Here is a 17,260-nt window from a genome sequence, read left to right as displayed (position 1 = left end):
GAACTCTGTTTCCTTACTTATTTTGTGTCTAATTGTTCTATCCATTGTTGAAAGTAGGGTATTAAATTCTTCAACTATTCTTAGAATTGTCTAGTTCTCTTTTCAATTTTGTCAGTTTTTTTTCTTAAGATATTTTGAGGTCCTAATATTAGGAGTGTAACTTTTTATAATTGTTCTTTTATTCTATACTGAACCTTTTATTAATACATAAAGTTTTCCTTATCTCTTGTAACTTTTTTAAAAAGTTAATCATTTATTTGATATTAATGTAATCAGTTCTTTATTTTGGTCACTTATTTGCATGGAATATTTTTTCCTTTTCTTTCACTTTCAATTTATTCATGTCCTTAAATCTAAAGTGAACCTCTTGTAGATAGCATAGAGTTGGAACAGATTTTTTAAATCCATTGTGCAAGGTGCAAGTTTTTGTCATTTTAGAAAATTTAATTCATGGGCATTTAAGTAATTATTGATAAGGAATATTCACTTGTGTCATTTTGCTCTGCTCCTTGAATGTCTGATAGCTGCATTTGTCCCTGTTTGTTACATTACTCTCTCCTTTTCTGTTTAGTTGATTTTGTTTTCTTATAAACTATTCAAATTCCTTTCTCATTTCCTTTTATTTGTGGTTACCTTAGAGATTACATTTAACGTCTTATAGTTGTAATACTATAATTTGAATTTATACTTCAAATTAACTTCAATAACATATGAAAACTCTTCTTCCATACATCTCTGTATACAACCTTTCAATTATTGATAACATAGAATTACATTTTTATACATTGTGTGTCCAAAAACATAAACTAATAATTGCCCTTTATACAGTAATCTCTTAAATCATATAGAAAGCTATATATTACAGTTACAAACCAAATTACACCGATACTAGCTTTAATAGTAGCTTCTTTTTTTTTTTTAGTATTGTTTCATTTGTAGATGGGCACAATACCTTCTTATTTTAGTTGTCCATTTTTTTTATGTGGTACCAGGGATCGAACCCTAGGTACGCTAGGCAAGTGTTCTGCTGCTGAGCCACCACCCTAGCCCTGATAGTAGATTCTTGAAATGTGAATTCATCTCTTAAAGCATGTAAAAAACAAAAACATAAATTATAAACCAAAGTTAAAACAAGAGTTGTTTTTATAATTTTCATTATATTTATCTTTACTGAATTATTATTTCTTCATACAGCTTCCAGTTACTATTTAGTGACCTTTTATTTCAAATAATAGGACTCTTTTTTAGCATTTCTTTCTTTCTTTTTTTTTTTTTTTTTTGAGGGGAGGGTACCAGGGATTGAACTCAGGGGCACTCAACCACTGAGCCACATCCCCAGCCCTATTTTGTATTTTATTTAGAGACAGAGTTTCACTGAGTTGCTTAGCATCTCACTTTTGCTAAGGCTGGCTTTGAACTCAGGATCCCACCTGCCTCAACCTCCCGAGCTACTGGGATTATAGGTGTGCACCACCACACCAGGCTAGCGTGGTAACATTTCTTCAGGTTTTGTTAATCTGAGAATGTCTTAAATCCACCTTACCTTTGAAGGATAGTCTTGCTAGATATAGGTTTCTTGGATGAAATTTTTCAAAAAATTCAGCCCCACTGCCTCATAGTTTTTGATATCTTATTTATCTTTTATCTGATAAGCCACTAGTCTCTTGCTACTTTCAAGATTCTCTTCATCTTTGTCTTTTGACAATTTGATTATTATGTATCTTGGTATAGATACCTTGGAATTCATCTTATGTGGGATTCATTAAGGTCTTGAGTATTAATGTCTTCCATCAAATTTAGGAAAATTTTGGACATTATTTCTTTTGAATAATCTCTCTTCCTTCTTTCTCTCTCTTTTCTCCTTTTGGGATTCTCATACTGCGTGCATCTGTCCACTCAATGGTGTCCCATAGATTCCTTAGGTTCTGTTCACTTTTCTTCAATCGTTTTTTTCTTCTGTTCTACACAGTTAATAATTTCAATTGTTCTTTCTTCAAATTTACTGATTCTTTTCTTTTACATGCTCAAGTCTGCTTTTGAATCAATCTAGTAAATTTGTCACTTCTGTAATTGTACTTTCACGTCCAGAGTTCTTTTTTAGGCATATATTTTTTTAAAAATGTATTTCTGTTTTATTCACATCTCATTTCCTAATGTTTTTTATGTTTTCCTTTAGTTCTTTGAGCATCTTTAAGACAGTTGTTTTAAAGTATTTGTGTAGCAAGTTCATTATCTCATTATTCATTATCTTAGGTTTCTGTTGGTTTACTTTTTTTCCCATGAGTGAGATATGATTTCCTGTGTCTTTTTACGCCTTATGATTTTTTATTGTTGTTGCTGAAAATTAGGTATTTTAATCTAATAATATAGTAACTCTGGAAATCAGATTCTTCCTCATTCTCTAGGAATTCGCTGATTTTTGTTTTGGTTTTGTTTGTTTGTTTTAAATTGTAGTCTTTCTCTTTGTTAGGAGCCTAAAGTGTAAACTAAAGATCTTTTTAGGGCTGGGTGTGGTAGTACATACCTGAAATCTCAGGAAATTATATCTCACTCAGTGACTGGGGAACCCAAGGCAGGGTTCAAGGCCAGCCTAAGTTCAAGGCCAGCCTTAGCAAATTAGGCCCTAAGCAGCTTAGTAAGACCCTGTCTCAAAATAAAATAAAAAATATGTTTTTAAAAGGGCTGAGGATGTAACTCTATGGCAGAGCACCTCTGAATTCAATTTCTAGTATCAAAAAACAAACAAAAAATTTCTTCAGATACAAACGGTTGCTTTTGTTTTTATTGTTGTTTCTACTTATTTGTTTTCTTTTGCAGGGCAAAGGATCAAACCCAGGGCCTTGCATATTCTAGGCAAGCACCCTATCACTGATCTACATCCTCAGCTCTGTGTTCTTTTGAATGCCCTAGATTTAATATCTGGCTCTTAAAAAGGAAAAAGAGAATAACTAATGAGGGGAAAAATGAAAAGCAAAAAAAAAAAAAAAAAAAAAAAGTTCTGGTCCTTAGACCCCTAGAAGTTGCTGCAACTATGGTACCTAATAAAATAATCATGTGTGACATGTCTGATAGGGAGTAAACCAGTCCATTTTAGCTTTGAGAGAACAACCCTAAGAGTTGTTACCAAAAAATGGAAAACATCATTTTTAGGGTTCTGCTGAGAAACAGAACAGCAGAATGGGTGTGTGTGTGTGTGTGTGTGTGTATGTGTATGTGTGTGTGTGTGTGAATATGTGAATGTATGTGTGTGCCCATGTAAAATATGTTTGTGTTCATGTGTGTGTGTGTGCGCGTGTGTGTTTGTGAGGAGAGAGATTTATTCTAAGAAATTGGTTCACAGTGCTAGAGGCTGTGTAAGTCCAAAATCTGCAGCATAGGCTGTGTGGAGGTATTGTAGTTTGAGTCCAAAGGCAGCCTTCCAGTGGTATTTCTTCTTGCCAAGAGACATCAGTCTTTGTTCTATTAAGGCCTTCAACTGATTGGATGAGGCCCATCTACATTATAGACAGTAATTTGTTTTACTTAATATCCACCAAGTTAATTGTTATTCTGGTCCAAAAAAAGCACCTTCACAGAAATACCCAGGATAATATTTGGCCAAATATCTGTTTTTCATGGTCCTGCCAAGTGGATATATACATTTACCCATCATACTATCTTAACCTTAGTAACAAAAATGGCAATATTAAATGACGCAATGACAGAATTCTATATTCTTATAATTTAAATTCTCATGCTTATAGTAATTTGTTTATAAAAGTTTTGCTGTGTGAATTATAGCACATCAAGTTCCCTACAGTTAGAAACCACATATTTGGTATTTCCACTGTCTCCCTAAGACCCCGAGATAAATCTTGAGTGCATGTATAAAACCTGTGCATTTCTCTCCCTAGAAGTGGGACTTATGCAATAGGGAATAAAATTGCTGGGTAACCACCCAATAGACTAGGAAGCTTTGTTAGATGGGGCTAAAATGGCAAGAGAATTCCTTAGCAAAGCAAAAGGCTGAAGCATCATTAACATAAACCTCTATAATGTCCCCATGGCTTTGACTTTTAATGGATTATTGCCCTCTCTCCTGGCCTATTTGCTGTTCAGCCCTGATCTCTTTTTGGCTTCCGATGCCTTTCCATGTCCTTTCACTATCCCAATTTTCTGCCTGGAATTTTCCACCATTCAGCATCTCTCTTGAGATGATTATGTAACTATTTACTTGGGTGACTTATTCCATTCGTTACTCTCTGGACAAAATTATTTTCCTAATTTTTTTTTTTTTTTTTTTTTTTTTTACTTCCTGAGGCTACTGGACTCATACTTTGGATCCCCGTGGTGTTTAGAAGTAATTCATGTCAATCATTTTTAGTAGACTTTTGCATTTTCCACCTTCTTAGCTATTTTTCCTGTGAGAATTCATGCTAAATGCCGTTTGTCCTCAAGGAAGTGACTTTTCTCTCAGCTTCATTTTTAATCTGAAAATGAACAAGTTAGAACTCATGACCATCAAGTTGACTTTTACTTTGAATCTATTAGGTTACGTGGGCAAAGTGATCTTGAGGTTTAATAGGCATTGTAGGTGTACTTAGAAAACATGGAATTTAGTAAATGCCTTCCTCTGTCACCCTTACAGAGTGGGGTGTGTGTCCTGTTTTTAATGTGATAGTCATCTAATCTCAAAATTTCTTTTTTTTAACACATAATATCATTTATATGTGGAATCTAGGAAAAATTGACTGTGCAGAAGTAGAGTCAAATGATGGTTACTAGAAGCAAAAGATAGAGAGTGGGGAGGGAATTGGAAGTTACTGGACAGGGTAGTTTCAGTTAGATAGGAGGAATAACTTTTGAAATTGATTGCACAGTAGGGTGTCTAGAATCAATAACAACATACTGTAAATTTCAAAATGTCACCACAAAAATGCCAAGTAGGATGATGTATATGTTAATTTCCCTTGACTTAAAACATCATATTGTTCTCTGTATGAATATACTAAAATTATGATTTGTCAATTAAAAATAATGCAAATGTAATAAAAGATAAATAAGCCAATTGGGAAATGAGACAGTTCTTTAAATCTATCTAAGTGGCCGATAAATTCATGAAAAGATGTTCAATATCCTTAGTCATTAGGAAAATGCAGATCACAATCATGAGATAGCACTTCATACTCACTAAAATGGCTGTGTTAAAAAGGCAGATAATAACAATGTTGGTGAGTGTTTGGAGAAGTTGAAACTCTTACACACTGCTGGAGGAAATTTAAACTGGTTTACCCCTTTGACAAAGAGTTGGGAGTTCTATCTCAACATTTCTTACTCTACCTAATTTCATTTCTCGCTTAATTTGGGTCCTTTTGTTTTTCTTATTGATATTCTGGGATGAATCTTTCTTTCTACCATTCTGTTTACTTCTACAGAAATCCTGTTTTACACCAAATGATATATGAAATGCACTTCTTAGGCCAGTGGTCTTTGAAGGGGCATCAATACCAGCCTGTGTGTAAAACATTATTGGAGTTCAGGAAGAAATAGTTACACTTCTATCAGATTGCTATTTTAACTGAATCCTTTAAAATATAATTAATATTTTTATGAATGTGTATATTAATATGTTAGTAAACATATAGAGTAGAATCTGTCTCTGCATCTGCTTACAGTATACTGCTTGAATTTTTCTTATTATATGGGATATCTGACTCAAGATCTTAGAGGACAAATGTGTTCCTTAGATTTTGTGGGGGGAGGGTGTTATTGGGAGTTGATCTCAGAGATGCTTAACCAGTGAGCTACATCCCCAGCTTCTTTTTATTTTTTGAGTCAGGGTCTCCCTAAATTGCTGAGGCTGGCTTTGAACTTTCAATCCTTCTACATCAGCCTCCTGAGTCTCTGGGATTTCAGGTGTACACCACTATGCCTGGCTTTAGAAAATTTTTAATCTCATAGTAATATAAATATACAAATTTACTACACTCTCATATAAACATAAAGCCTCATGACTCTTAGGCTTTATTAACTCATGACTGACTATTGCCCTTGTTAATTTACTATGTTAGTTATAAAATCACTAGAGCTTTGTATTCAGGGTTGCTTGGTTTTAATGGCAGAAGCTAACTCTGACCAGTAAGAATACTGAAAGAGCAGTAGTTGGCTCTAAAAATCAAAAGAGAAGCAAGTGATGTGACCTGTTAAGAACAGAGCTGCAGCAGTGCTGGACCTCAGGAGTAGACCCCTCTTCGTATCCGGGGGCCTTGCTTTGGTTGACTCAGCTCTAGTTATCTTCCCTCCATGAATGTCTCCACTCAGGATTTACATTTCCAAGAAACAGTGTGACAGTCTACCTTCAGTTACATGCCACACCCTAAAAATAATTTATTAACATCTTTCCTTATATTTCCTGTGATCCTTCCCAACCATTCATGTCTATAAATCCCAATGCTAGGCCATCACTACTGGCTGAAAAATGCCGATTCTAGTGATGTCATCTTCATATCCAGAAAGAGAGAGAGAGAGCGAGAGAGAGAGAGAGAGAGAGAGAGAGAAACTGTTGGTTGTGGGTGTTTTTTTCACTCTTTATACCTTCAGGGATAAAATATAATATAAAATATAATATTTTTTCTGAAATAATTAAAAACCCTTAGAATAAATTTTAGAAAGTTCAGAACAAATTTTAAATTAATTTTTCTTTCCTGCTCTATATCAATGAATTATTATACTTTGATACTATCATAAAATCCATATTTAGGCTGGGGATGTGGCTCTGCGGTAGAGTGTCTGCCTGGCATGCACAAGGCTCTAGGTTCCCCAGCACGACCAAAAATAAAAATAAAAGAAAATCCACATTTAATCATTTTGGCCTTTAGTTAATAGGGAAAAAAAGATGGAGATTAAAATTTAACTTTTTTGAAATATAAACTGCCTGGGTAGCATTTTGGAAAAGAGTGATAATAAATGCTGATATTCTTTCTTCAGATACTCTGTTATAAAATGTTTAAGGGAGAAACTTCAAGTGTTGATTTAGACAATCACTTTTTACAATTTTTTATTTGTTCTTTTTAGTTATACATGACAGTAGAATATATTTTGACATACATACATGGAGTATAACTTCCTATTCTTGTGGTTGTATATGATATGGAGTTACACTGTTCGTGTATTCATATAGGAACATAGGAAAGTTATGTCAAATCATTCTACTGTCTTTCCAATTCCCATCCCCCCCTCTTCCCTTCATTCCCCTCTAATTCAGTGAATTTCTGTTCTTCCCTCTGTCCCCTTCCCCACTTATTATGAGTTAGCATCTGCATATCAGAGAGAACATTTGGCCTTTGGTTTGGGGGATTAGCTTATTCAGCTTAGCATGATAGTTTCCAGGTCCATCCATTTACCAGTAAATGCCATAATTTCATTGAAGGGTACCTAGATCAGTTCCATAGCTTAGCTATTGTTAATTGAGCTGCTATAAACATTGATGTGTCCATCTCACTATAGCAGTCTGATTTTAAGTCCTTCGGGTATATGCCGAGAAGTGAGATAACTGGGTCAAAAGGTGATTCCATTCAAATTTGAAAAATGATATAGGGAAGATGTTTTATCTTTAATGAAATTTTTAAAAATTCATTTAATTTTGAAGCTCATCAATTAGGATTTATGCATAGAAGGAGAAAGTCATTAAGGGATATATCCAACATGGAACCCAAACACCCAATGTCCAACTATCCCACCATTGAAGTACCCATTTGGCCAAAACTGGCCTTTAAATTTCATGGTGAAAGTTAAAGGCCATCTTGAGGGAATCAAATATATCCCCATTTTAAATCTCAATCAGTGTCTTCCTCTACTTGGCTTATTAGATAAGCAGCAAGAGCCTAATACTAATGGGACACGTATAAGGTACTTAGCAAAGCAGAGAAATCAGACAATGACCACTCATGATTTAGGTCTATTCCATCAAGTCCAGAGCAGATCAAGGGCAGAAACATTGTACTGTCCCCCTTGCATGAGGAACAGGAGGATGAAAATTGAGAGGAGACACTTTATTTCAAATTCTCTTGAGGATCAGTAATGTTTATGTCTGACCAGGTGGTAGTGATGAAAAGACGACATAATGTTTGGTTGTCTCTTCACGATAGCCCTTCATTTTGTAATCTCTACAAAGATAAAAACAAAAGAAAAATGAGGCCATTTTTAAGAAAATATTCTGAATTGCATTTTTTAATATTTTGGCATACAGAATAATTGTTCTCAATGTTACTTTTTTATTTGTGAAATTGAATACTCAGAAAAAAATCCATTCAAATAAATAGAAACAAACTGAAAAAAAAAAAAAAAACACAAAAATTGGGCCTGGGGTTGTGGCTTAATGGTAGAGCACTTGCTTAGCATGTGTGAGTCTCAGGACCACATATAAATAAAACAAAGGTCCACCAACAACTAGAATAAATATATATTTGGAAAAAACTCACAGAAACAATTTTAGTTAAATAGGAGTAAGAAGTTCTGGTGTGCATGGTAGACTGACTGTAGATAAAGATAATGTACTGTATCTTTTGAATGTTTTCACCATAAAGAGATTATAAACATTTGAAGAGATAGATATGATCAGATATTATTAATCTGATTTGATACAATGTATAAATGTATTGAAACATCACATGATACCTCATAAATATGTACGATTTTATGATTTTATGTATTGGTTTAGTATAAATTTAAATTTAAAATGACTGATTCTATTAATGATGTTGGTTTAAATGTTAGATATAGTTAATTTAAAACTTTGTAATTTGGCCAAAGTTGATAAATGTGCATAAAATCATTTTCCATCTACAACTTAACTACTATGTATATAACATCATATAAAACATTTTAAAATTCCCCAGATTTGTTTATTGGGAGAGGAAGGAAGAAAAACACCATTCAGAAAACAATTACATGCCAAAAATATGTAATTAGAGTTCAAATAGTATAAACTGTAGAGCATCAGAGGAAGTAGAAATTAGTATGATCAGAAGCAGATTAGAAGCCAGAATGGGAGAATAAGACTTGTAATGGGACCGTGGGGAGGGTGTAGATATGAAAAGAGGAAATAGGAGAATTATTCTGTATTTTGGTTATGCAGAGATCCTGATTCAGTCTTCTTTAAAGTTAAGTCCAGTGACAGCTTTGAGGGAACAGAATTTTAATATTCACTCGTAAGAAAATTTATAGCAATCGGAATCACTTTACAAAGTTAAGTAATGCAAGAGGTAATCTCTCATCTCTTTCTTCTAGGAGTGTCTGCACAGCTCACCAGCACCCGGCACCGTCGGAACACATCGGTGGGAACACCATTTTGGATGGCTCCTGAGGTCAGAGTTTTGAGAAAGACAGTGTTCTTACTTCCCTTTTCATGTGTACTGTATCTCCACAGTATTTTGGAATACAACAGAAGAAAGGGTCCTTTGTGTTATTTTAACATGGGATTTTTGCATGTGTGAGAAAGAACACTGGAGTTGTCCCATAAATGGGCCGTGAATAAACGAATGAACAGATATAAAGTGAAATGAATGAGTCAACCCAATGAGGTAGCAAGAAGCTACTTGCAGTTTTAATTTTTCATTAATTTATTTCTTGGTTTAGCATGTATCTGTTATAGATTTGTATGTTTTGTGTTTAAATTAGAAATATGAGAACCCTTGACTTTGTTATATCAGATTCAGGTCCATCGACCAATGTATCAAGTTCCCATTATTGTTCACCCACTTGGGGTCAGCTTTAGTAGATTCTTTTCATAATTACATGAATGAAATTGTAGATAAACTACTAAAATAGTTAAGGAAAAAAGTGTTCAGTCACATCTTCCCTCCGCAGTCACTGTTTAGTGCCTTCAGTCTTTTTCGTTATGTTTATCAATAAAGAACACTTATTTTTGAAAACTCTCTCTGCAACCATTGGGAAAAGCTCTGCTATTTATCTGTGATTTTCTAGGGAGTGAAGGAAGGAGAAGCAATTCAAATACTATATTAATATTGCAAAAGCTTCTAATTAAATTTGGCATTTAAATCCTTGTATAATCTTTTTATTTGAATACCAATTCAATTTTTTTTATAAAAAGTTAGAATGTATATATACAAAATAAGGAGAGAAAATTTACTATTTTAAGAAACTTTATGAAAATCCAGTGGATTAAAAAAACTTAACAGGGGCTAAATCTGAAAATAAAAATATGAAATCTACTCATTAGCAAAAACAGAATTGGATGAGAATCTCAAAAGAGTTTCTTTAAGCCGGGCATGGCACACGCCTGTACTCCCAGTGGCTTGGCAGACTGAGGCAGGAGGATCACCAGTTCAAAGCCAGCCTCAGCAAAAGTGAGGTGCTAAGCAACTCAGTGAGATCTTGTCTCTGAATAAAATACAAAATAGGGCTGGAGATGTAGCTCAGTGTTTGAGTGCCCCTGAGTTCAATCCCTGGTACCCCCTCCCCAAAAAAAGAGTTTCTTTAGTGTTTTTTTCTGATACGTTTTGAATACTTGTAAAAAAATTAAAACAATAAGTCAATAAAAATGTAGTTTCCTACCAAATATTTTGCATCTTGTTAGCATGTATTAATAATTAATATGAATAATGCAGCTTATGATAGTTATGATTAATACCCTAGCTATATGTTTTATGTTAATTTATAATAACAAAGCCATTATCATATATTTGAGTTTGCCTTTTAATAAAAACAGTTCTTAATGTGTAATTAGTAAACAGTCATTTTTATGTCATTATTTATTATTAATAAACTTACAATAACTGCAAATAGGGCTTTATTTTAGCAAACTAAAGGTTATTATAGAAAAGAAAAAAGACACCCTGATGTTCTTCCAAGCTGCCATATAAATATGTGTTCGGGATTTTGTGCATATTTTATTCATCTCTCTATAATAAGTACTTTTTAATCTTGAAGACTGTGTTTTGAATAATGACTATCAAGATGCCCCATATAAACCACTTCTGTCTTATTAATGAAATAAATAATGTTTATTTTATTGAATAATAAATATTTTCACCCTAATTGACATCAAAGTATTTCATTGTTTTTAGGACTTCAGAGGCAAGCTTATTGAAATCAAAAATCCTTGATTTTTAATGTTTTAAAATCAGATCTTTATAGTTAAACGTAGTAGTTGGACTCATCCTGACAAACTCATACATGCATGGAAGTCGATTGCAGTTTATGAGCCTCCCTTTCTCCTCCTGCTCTCCCTGCCCTCTCCCGTTGCCTTTCCTCTACTGGATTTCCTTTCTCTTGTCTATTAATTGATACTTGATTGGTTCTTTGTATTATCCTATCCTTCCCTCCCGCTTTCCTCATTTTACTCTAGCTTCCACATATGAAAGAAAACATTCAATCTTTGAGTTTCTGAGTTTGGCTTATTTCACTTATCATGATATTCTCCATTTCCATCCACTTACTGGCAAAAATGGCATAATTTCATTCTTTTTATGGCTGAGTGGAACTCTATCTTGTGTGTGTGTGTGTATCACAATTTCTTAATCCACTAACCTTCGTTGAGTCCATAATTTAACTATTGTGAATTGTGCTGCTATAAAGGTGGATGTATCGCCCTAGTATCTTAGATCTTTGGGGAAAATGCCAAGAAGTGGGATAGCTGGGTCATATGGTGGTTCCATCCCTAGCTTTTTTTTTTTTTTTTTTTTTTAGGAATCTCTATATTGCTTTCCAAATTTTTTATATTCGTCTGCAGTCCCACTAATAATGTGCAAGTGTTCCTGTCTCTCACACATTATTAGTGGGACTGCAGTATTATTGCTAGTATTTATTGTTGTTGGTATTCTTGATCATTGATTTGACATTTTTTAAAAAAGTCTGCTTCAAAGGTAGTATTGTTGGTTACCTAAAGCTATCCTTTCCAAACTGAAATGCAGATGTGCCAGGGCAAAGGGGTCAAGGGAACTGCCTACAATGGTAGGTGACCATACAACATTTTGTATGAATGTGTATACCTTGGAGAGTTCAAGGGGTGTTATAGGTAAAGATTCTAGAACAAGCACAGATATATTCCTAGACCACATTTCTAAAGCCACAGAATTATCCTGAAGGAACAATTTTACTAGAAAAAAATTGGTATAAAAAACATATTATTTTTATGCTAAGGCAAAGATATGGAACAGAATGGAAATTTCATGTGAATATGTTTTTAAATTTGTGATGGTCTTAAAGAGCTATAATGCATAGACTATATAATCCACCTACTTATCATGTACAATGTTACAATTTTAGTGTACATTCAGAGGACTGTGCAGCCATCAATACCATCTAAGTTTAGAACATTTTTGTTGCCTTCTTGTACTGTTAATGAGCATTTCTCATCTCCTTTCAAACTCCCCTACCTTAGGCAAACATTGATCTACTTTTGGCTATATGGGTTTGCCTGTTATGAGCATTTCATATAAATTGAATCATACAATATGTGGCCCTGTCTGGCCTCTTTCATTTGGTTTAATATTTTCAAGATTCATCCATATTATAGCATTTATTAGCACCCCTTTTTATGGCTGAACAATATTTGATGGTATATATCACATTATGATTATCAGTTCTTCAGTTGAATAACATTTAGATTGTGACCACATTTGGGCTCTCATGAACAATACAGCTATGAATATTTGCTACATGAATTTTTAATGTAAAATTTGGAACTCTTATGCTTTCTCCTGGTTCTTCAGGATATTCTCTCTAATTTTTAGCAGTTCAACCTTGTGCAATATTAAAAATATTTTGGTAAGAAAGTTTGAGAAGCCCTGTATAAGATGATGTCCCTAGCATTATTAAGTTTGAAAACAATATTGCCTCTCTTTCTTTCTCTCTCTCTATATATATGTATTTCAAATATATTACATATAGTATATATTTATATATTTTATTATACATTTTATTATACATTTTATATCTATATTACATAACATCTAATTACATAAATATATTAGATGTTATGTAATATATTTATGTATTATATTTATGTTATATGTAATATATACTATACAAATAATTTGTGTCTGTATTTATTATTGGCCTTCAGGTGGCTAGGAATGGATCACCTCATAGTCTTCATATGTATTTGCCCATGAATTTGCTGCCCAACCCAGAACCTGAACATTATTGGAACATTTGCTCCTGTCTCTTCCTCTATCCCATTTTTTTGCCTCCTCTAGAGAACTGTCGTTTTATATGTTGTACTCATTATTACCTTTCTTTTATTTTCTTAAAATCATACTTATATATTTATATTTAGGTGATTTCCTGTCATTTTACTGCTTTTAGTGTCTGGTAGGAAGAAAAACTTATTAATGAGGAATTCACCCTTCCTAAGTGAAATGTACAAAGGTTACCAACTAAACTCCAGTGTGCCAGCACAAGGGGTTTTTAAATGTGTTGCACCTGATTTTTCAGCAGAGCCAGAAAGATGAGAAATGTTCCCGACAGGGCCTTTGTTTTCTTTCACTTCACATGTAATTTTATAGTACTGAAGTTAAGTGATATAATTCTTATCTTCCATTATCCAAAACCATTTGTTATTTTTCTGGTGGGTTGGCATTTACAAAATGTAAAAATTTTTAAATGTAAAAAATGGTTTTTAAAACTATAAAGCTGATTTCCTTTTTTTGATTAATAATGTGAACAGTTGTCATTTGTAAACTATCTGTATCTGTAGTTACACATTTAGAAATGAATTATGATGTATTTAATGCAATGATTTTTTATAAAGTAATACTTACAATATTGCAAAAAAAATCCTGTTTCTCTTGTCTCTCAACTGTATACTTTGGTTTGAGGCATGTCTTTAAACCTGGTTAGAGTTCTACAATTTAATGTAGCCCATTTAATGTGGCTGGTAAATCTTTATCAATATTTATTTTTATTCAGGATACTTTTTTTAAATTAATGGATTAAACCTTTCTGCATTCCTTCAACCTCATTCCTCCTTTGGATACTCTTGCCTTCTACTTGCCAGTAAGAATCAGGGCCATCTAACTAGACTGCCTTAAGATTATTTTCCTTGACTTCTATCACTTTTAATTCTTTGAAAATCTGTATTTTATCTCTGTCCAAGTGAATGTCTCCTTTCTGTCATCAAATGTTTATTGAGTGACAGCCACTGCATAGTCTTTAGATGTGTAGTTGATCCCATTACATACCGTTGGGGACATGCTTTCTTTCTACTCTTCTTTTATATTTTCCACAATATTCCTTTTAATAGGCTTCTTATATTTGCAAACCTGCTAAGGTATTCTCTGTTCTCAGAATAAAATACTACTACATAATAAGTTGATTGCTTATTCTACTATTAAATTACATCCTTTACTTGTAGCCATCAGTCTTCATCACTTTGAACATTTAATCTTTATTCTAAATGTTTGGGTACATGCTTGTTAAAAGTCACATACTTCACCTTTGTGTTGTCTTCTCTTAGGTGATTGCATGTGAGCAGCAATTAGATACCACTTACGATGCCAGATGTGACACTTGGTCCCTGGGTATAACTGCCATTGAGCTGGGTGATGGAGATCCTCCGCTGGCTGAGCTGCATCCCATGAGAGCACTCTTCAAAATACCAAGGTCAGATAGTCAGCATTAGGTTCAGTATCTGCAGCCCGTTAGTCTTCCTTGAGCCACTGGCTTCTCATCTTGCTCATCATGGAAATATTCAGACCTGTTCAGCAAATTGGGAGCAGAGTGACCTGGAATATTATTCTGCTTCTTCCAAAACTATGTTTGTTCAGTAGTTGCATTTCCCTGATTGAAGTAAAAGAGTTTCTCTTGATAATCAGTGTGTCTTTTGCTAGAATTTGAACTCAGAAAATAACACCCCTACTCCTTATCCTTTCCCCAGTGAGTCAGTGAGGCATTTGCTTCATCTACCAATCTAGAAATGTTTTACTACTTGCTAAGACTTCTCTGTGTTCAGAACTTTAAGATAATATTGTTAAGAATGATAAGTAAAATTTATGGATAAAATACTATTGATTTAAAATATGTCATTATAATATGATATAGACGGATACCTTCTTTAGAGCCATGAAAGTACTGTGTAGACTCCTCTGGTGAGTGTAGCAACAAATCTTCCATGGCTTATCCTATTACTCATTTCTTTAAATATTGCTTTTTCTGTCTGTTGGTTAGTTCTAGATGTTTCAGAAAATGAATGTGAGAAGATTGCTTATCTTAATTGTGATGTATCATTTTTGAAGATGTTAAAGTCTTCAAAATACCTGGCACCTTAATTCTAATAGAATGCATAAATACAGCCTGTGGTGATAGGGATGAGGGCTGAGTGGTATGGTAATATATTACAGTCTGTTATTACACTATCTATTAAACAAATTTGTGATCTCCATACTTGAAGACACAGAATCACACATACAAAGTCCTGGGGAGGAGGGATTCTTCTTAAAAGAATAACACCAATGCGTTCTATTCAGTCCCCAAATAATCCATTTTAAATATTTGATATGCAGTTTGATTCTTATAACATCAAAAGCATTTAAATTTGTTTTTTATTGCCCTTGAATTTCCAGTCTGTCTGTAGGTTCTGAATTATATTGCTTTGGGTATATGACAACTTTTACATAATAATCTCAATGTTATTTCAGTTCTCATTGTTTGTAAACATATTACTTATTTGGTAAGTGGGGCAACAAGATTACAGAAGAGAGGAAAACTGTCTGATTCCAGTTTCAAGACATCTTGTTAAATTTGAGGAAAACAGGAAAAAAAATCTATATTGCTTACACCCTATTGTCATTCTTAATTTACATGAAGCTCTATATTTCCTGAGCCATTTTGATTGTGGTTTAAGCCACCATATTTAACCTAATATTATTAGTCTTGGTTATAATGCCACCTTGGAGGAAGGGTGACAGCTGTTGATTCAGATGTACAGTTACACCGTTGTTGATAGCTCAATATTATGCAGTTTGCCAAGTGATTCTGGAAATTGCGTCATATTAATTATTTCTTATCATTTCTATCACCAGTATCTCTCCAAAATGAAAGTCTGAGAATATTGACTATAGACATAAGAAAGGAAAGATATCCAAAAAGTTACCCAGTTCTGAGTGTCATGAACTCATATTATGACTTTACTATTCTCAAAGCAAGCCAATAAATCTCAAAAGGAAATGTTCGGGGGACAAAAAACAAAACAAGATTGCTGGTGAAAAGAACTACTTTTTTTAACATGTAAATCAGCAATCTTCCAATCGTCCTAAGGATTGTGAAATGAGCTCAGGCGTGATCTGGGGCAGATGAGTAGCCGTACTTTTCTTTAATGAGCCTGTACAAACTGTACATTAATTTCATTATAAGCTATTTAAGGAGGAATGCAGAACTGAAGACAAAGTATTTCCATTCCACTAATGAAAACAAAGAGCTGTTGGAATGAACATAAAGCAGCACTTCAACGATTCAGCCATCATGGTTGATCAATGTTGCTTGATTATGGAGTTAGATCAGCCTCGTTTTCACGGATGTGCCAAAAAAGAAAGGAATTGTTCAGCTTGAAAAATAAAAAGAATTAATAACAAGATCTTTTAAGTGGCATTCAGAGCTTTATAGCTAATAATATTTTACAGTCCCTTGCTTTTTTTTGGTAACATTTGTTTCCTGAAATGTATGCAGTAACAAAAGAACAACTCCCATTCTGCTGTGCCCTCTGTGCTGTCCTGTCCTCCCTATTCTAAATAGTCCTCCTTTCAAATCACCTCAGTACACCTCTGTGCACCCTCAGAGACTTCAGCAGGATTCATGAGGGGCAGGGGGGTACTTTATTCCAGAATTCATTGTTTCTATTCTGCTAAGTATTGATGTTTTCCCCTAGGGCTGTCAGGTAAAAGCAAGAAAAATTCTTTTAAAAGAAAAAATTAGCAGTTAGAAAAATTGGATCATACATTAAATGCTTTCAGAAGAAAAGAAAAAGGAACCTGTCATTTTATGTCAAGAATGATTAAAACTAATTATCTCTCTTTGAACTGGAAAATGGTGGCCTTCTTGAGTTACAGTGTGTGAGTGCAGTAATGCATTGGTCTATCTGATTATTGCACTGACTTCCCAGTGGCATCATTGAACCTTGATTCTTGTTTTTCTAGGAATCCACCCCCAAAACTAAGGCAGCCTGAGCTATGGTCAGCCGAATTCAATGACTTCATAAGCAAGTGAGTAACAATAGAGTTTTTTGTTTTCTGTTTTTTTGTTTTGTTTTGTTGTTTTGTTAAAG

General features: G+C 33.7%; 1 protein-coding gene across 1 annotated transcript in view; it reads left to right on the top strand.

Annotated features, from left to right (window-relative positions):
- Positions 1 to 17,260, top strand: part of Myo3a (myosin IIIA) — a 194,772-nt gene that overhangs the window by 39,627 nt on the left and 137,885 nt on the right. Inside the window, exons 5-7 of the mRNA XM_076831740.1 lie at positions 9,268 to 9,344; positions 14,459 to 14,604; positions 17,133 to 17,198. Coding sequence (XP_076687855.1) covers positions 9,268 to 9,344; positions 14,459 to 14,604; positions 17,133 to 17,198 — 289 coding nt within the window. The remainder of the gene's footprint in view (positions 1 to 9,267; positions 9,345 to 14,458; positions 14,605 to 17,132; positions 17,199 to 17,260) is intronic.

This window comes from Callospermophilus lateralis, chromosome 13 (assembly GCF_048772815.1).
Source record: "Callospermophilus lateralis isolate mCalLat2 chromosome 13, mCalLat2.hap1, whole genome shotgun sequence".
Taxonomy (NCBI): domain Eukaryota; kingdom Metazoa; phylum Chordata; class Mammalia; order Rodentia; family Sciuridae; genus Callospermophilus; species Callospermophilus lateralis.
This window is presented reverse-complemented; position numbering and strand designations above follow the sequence as displayed.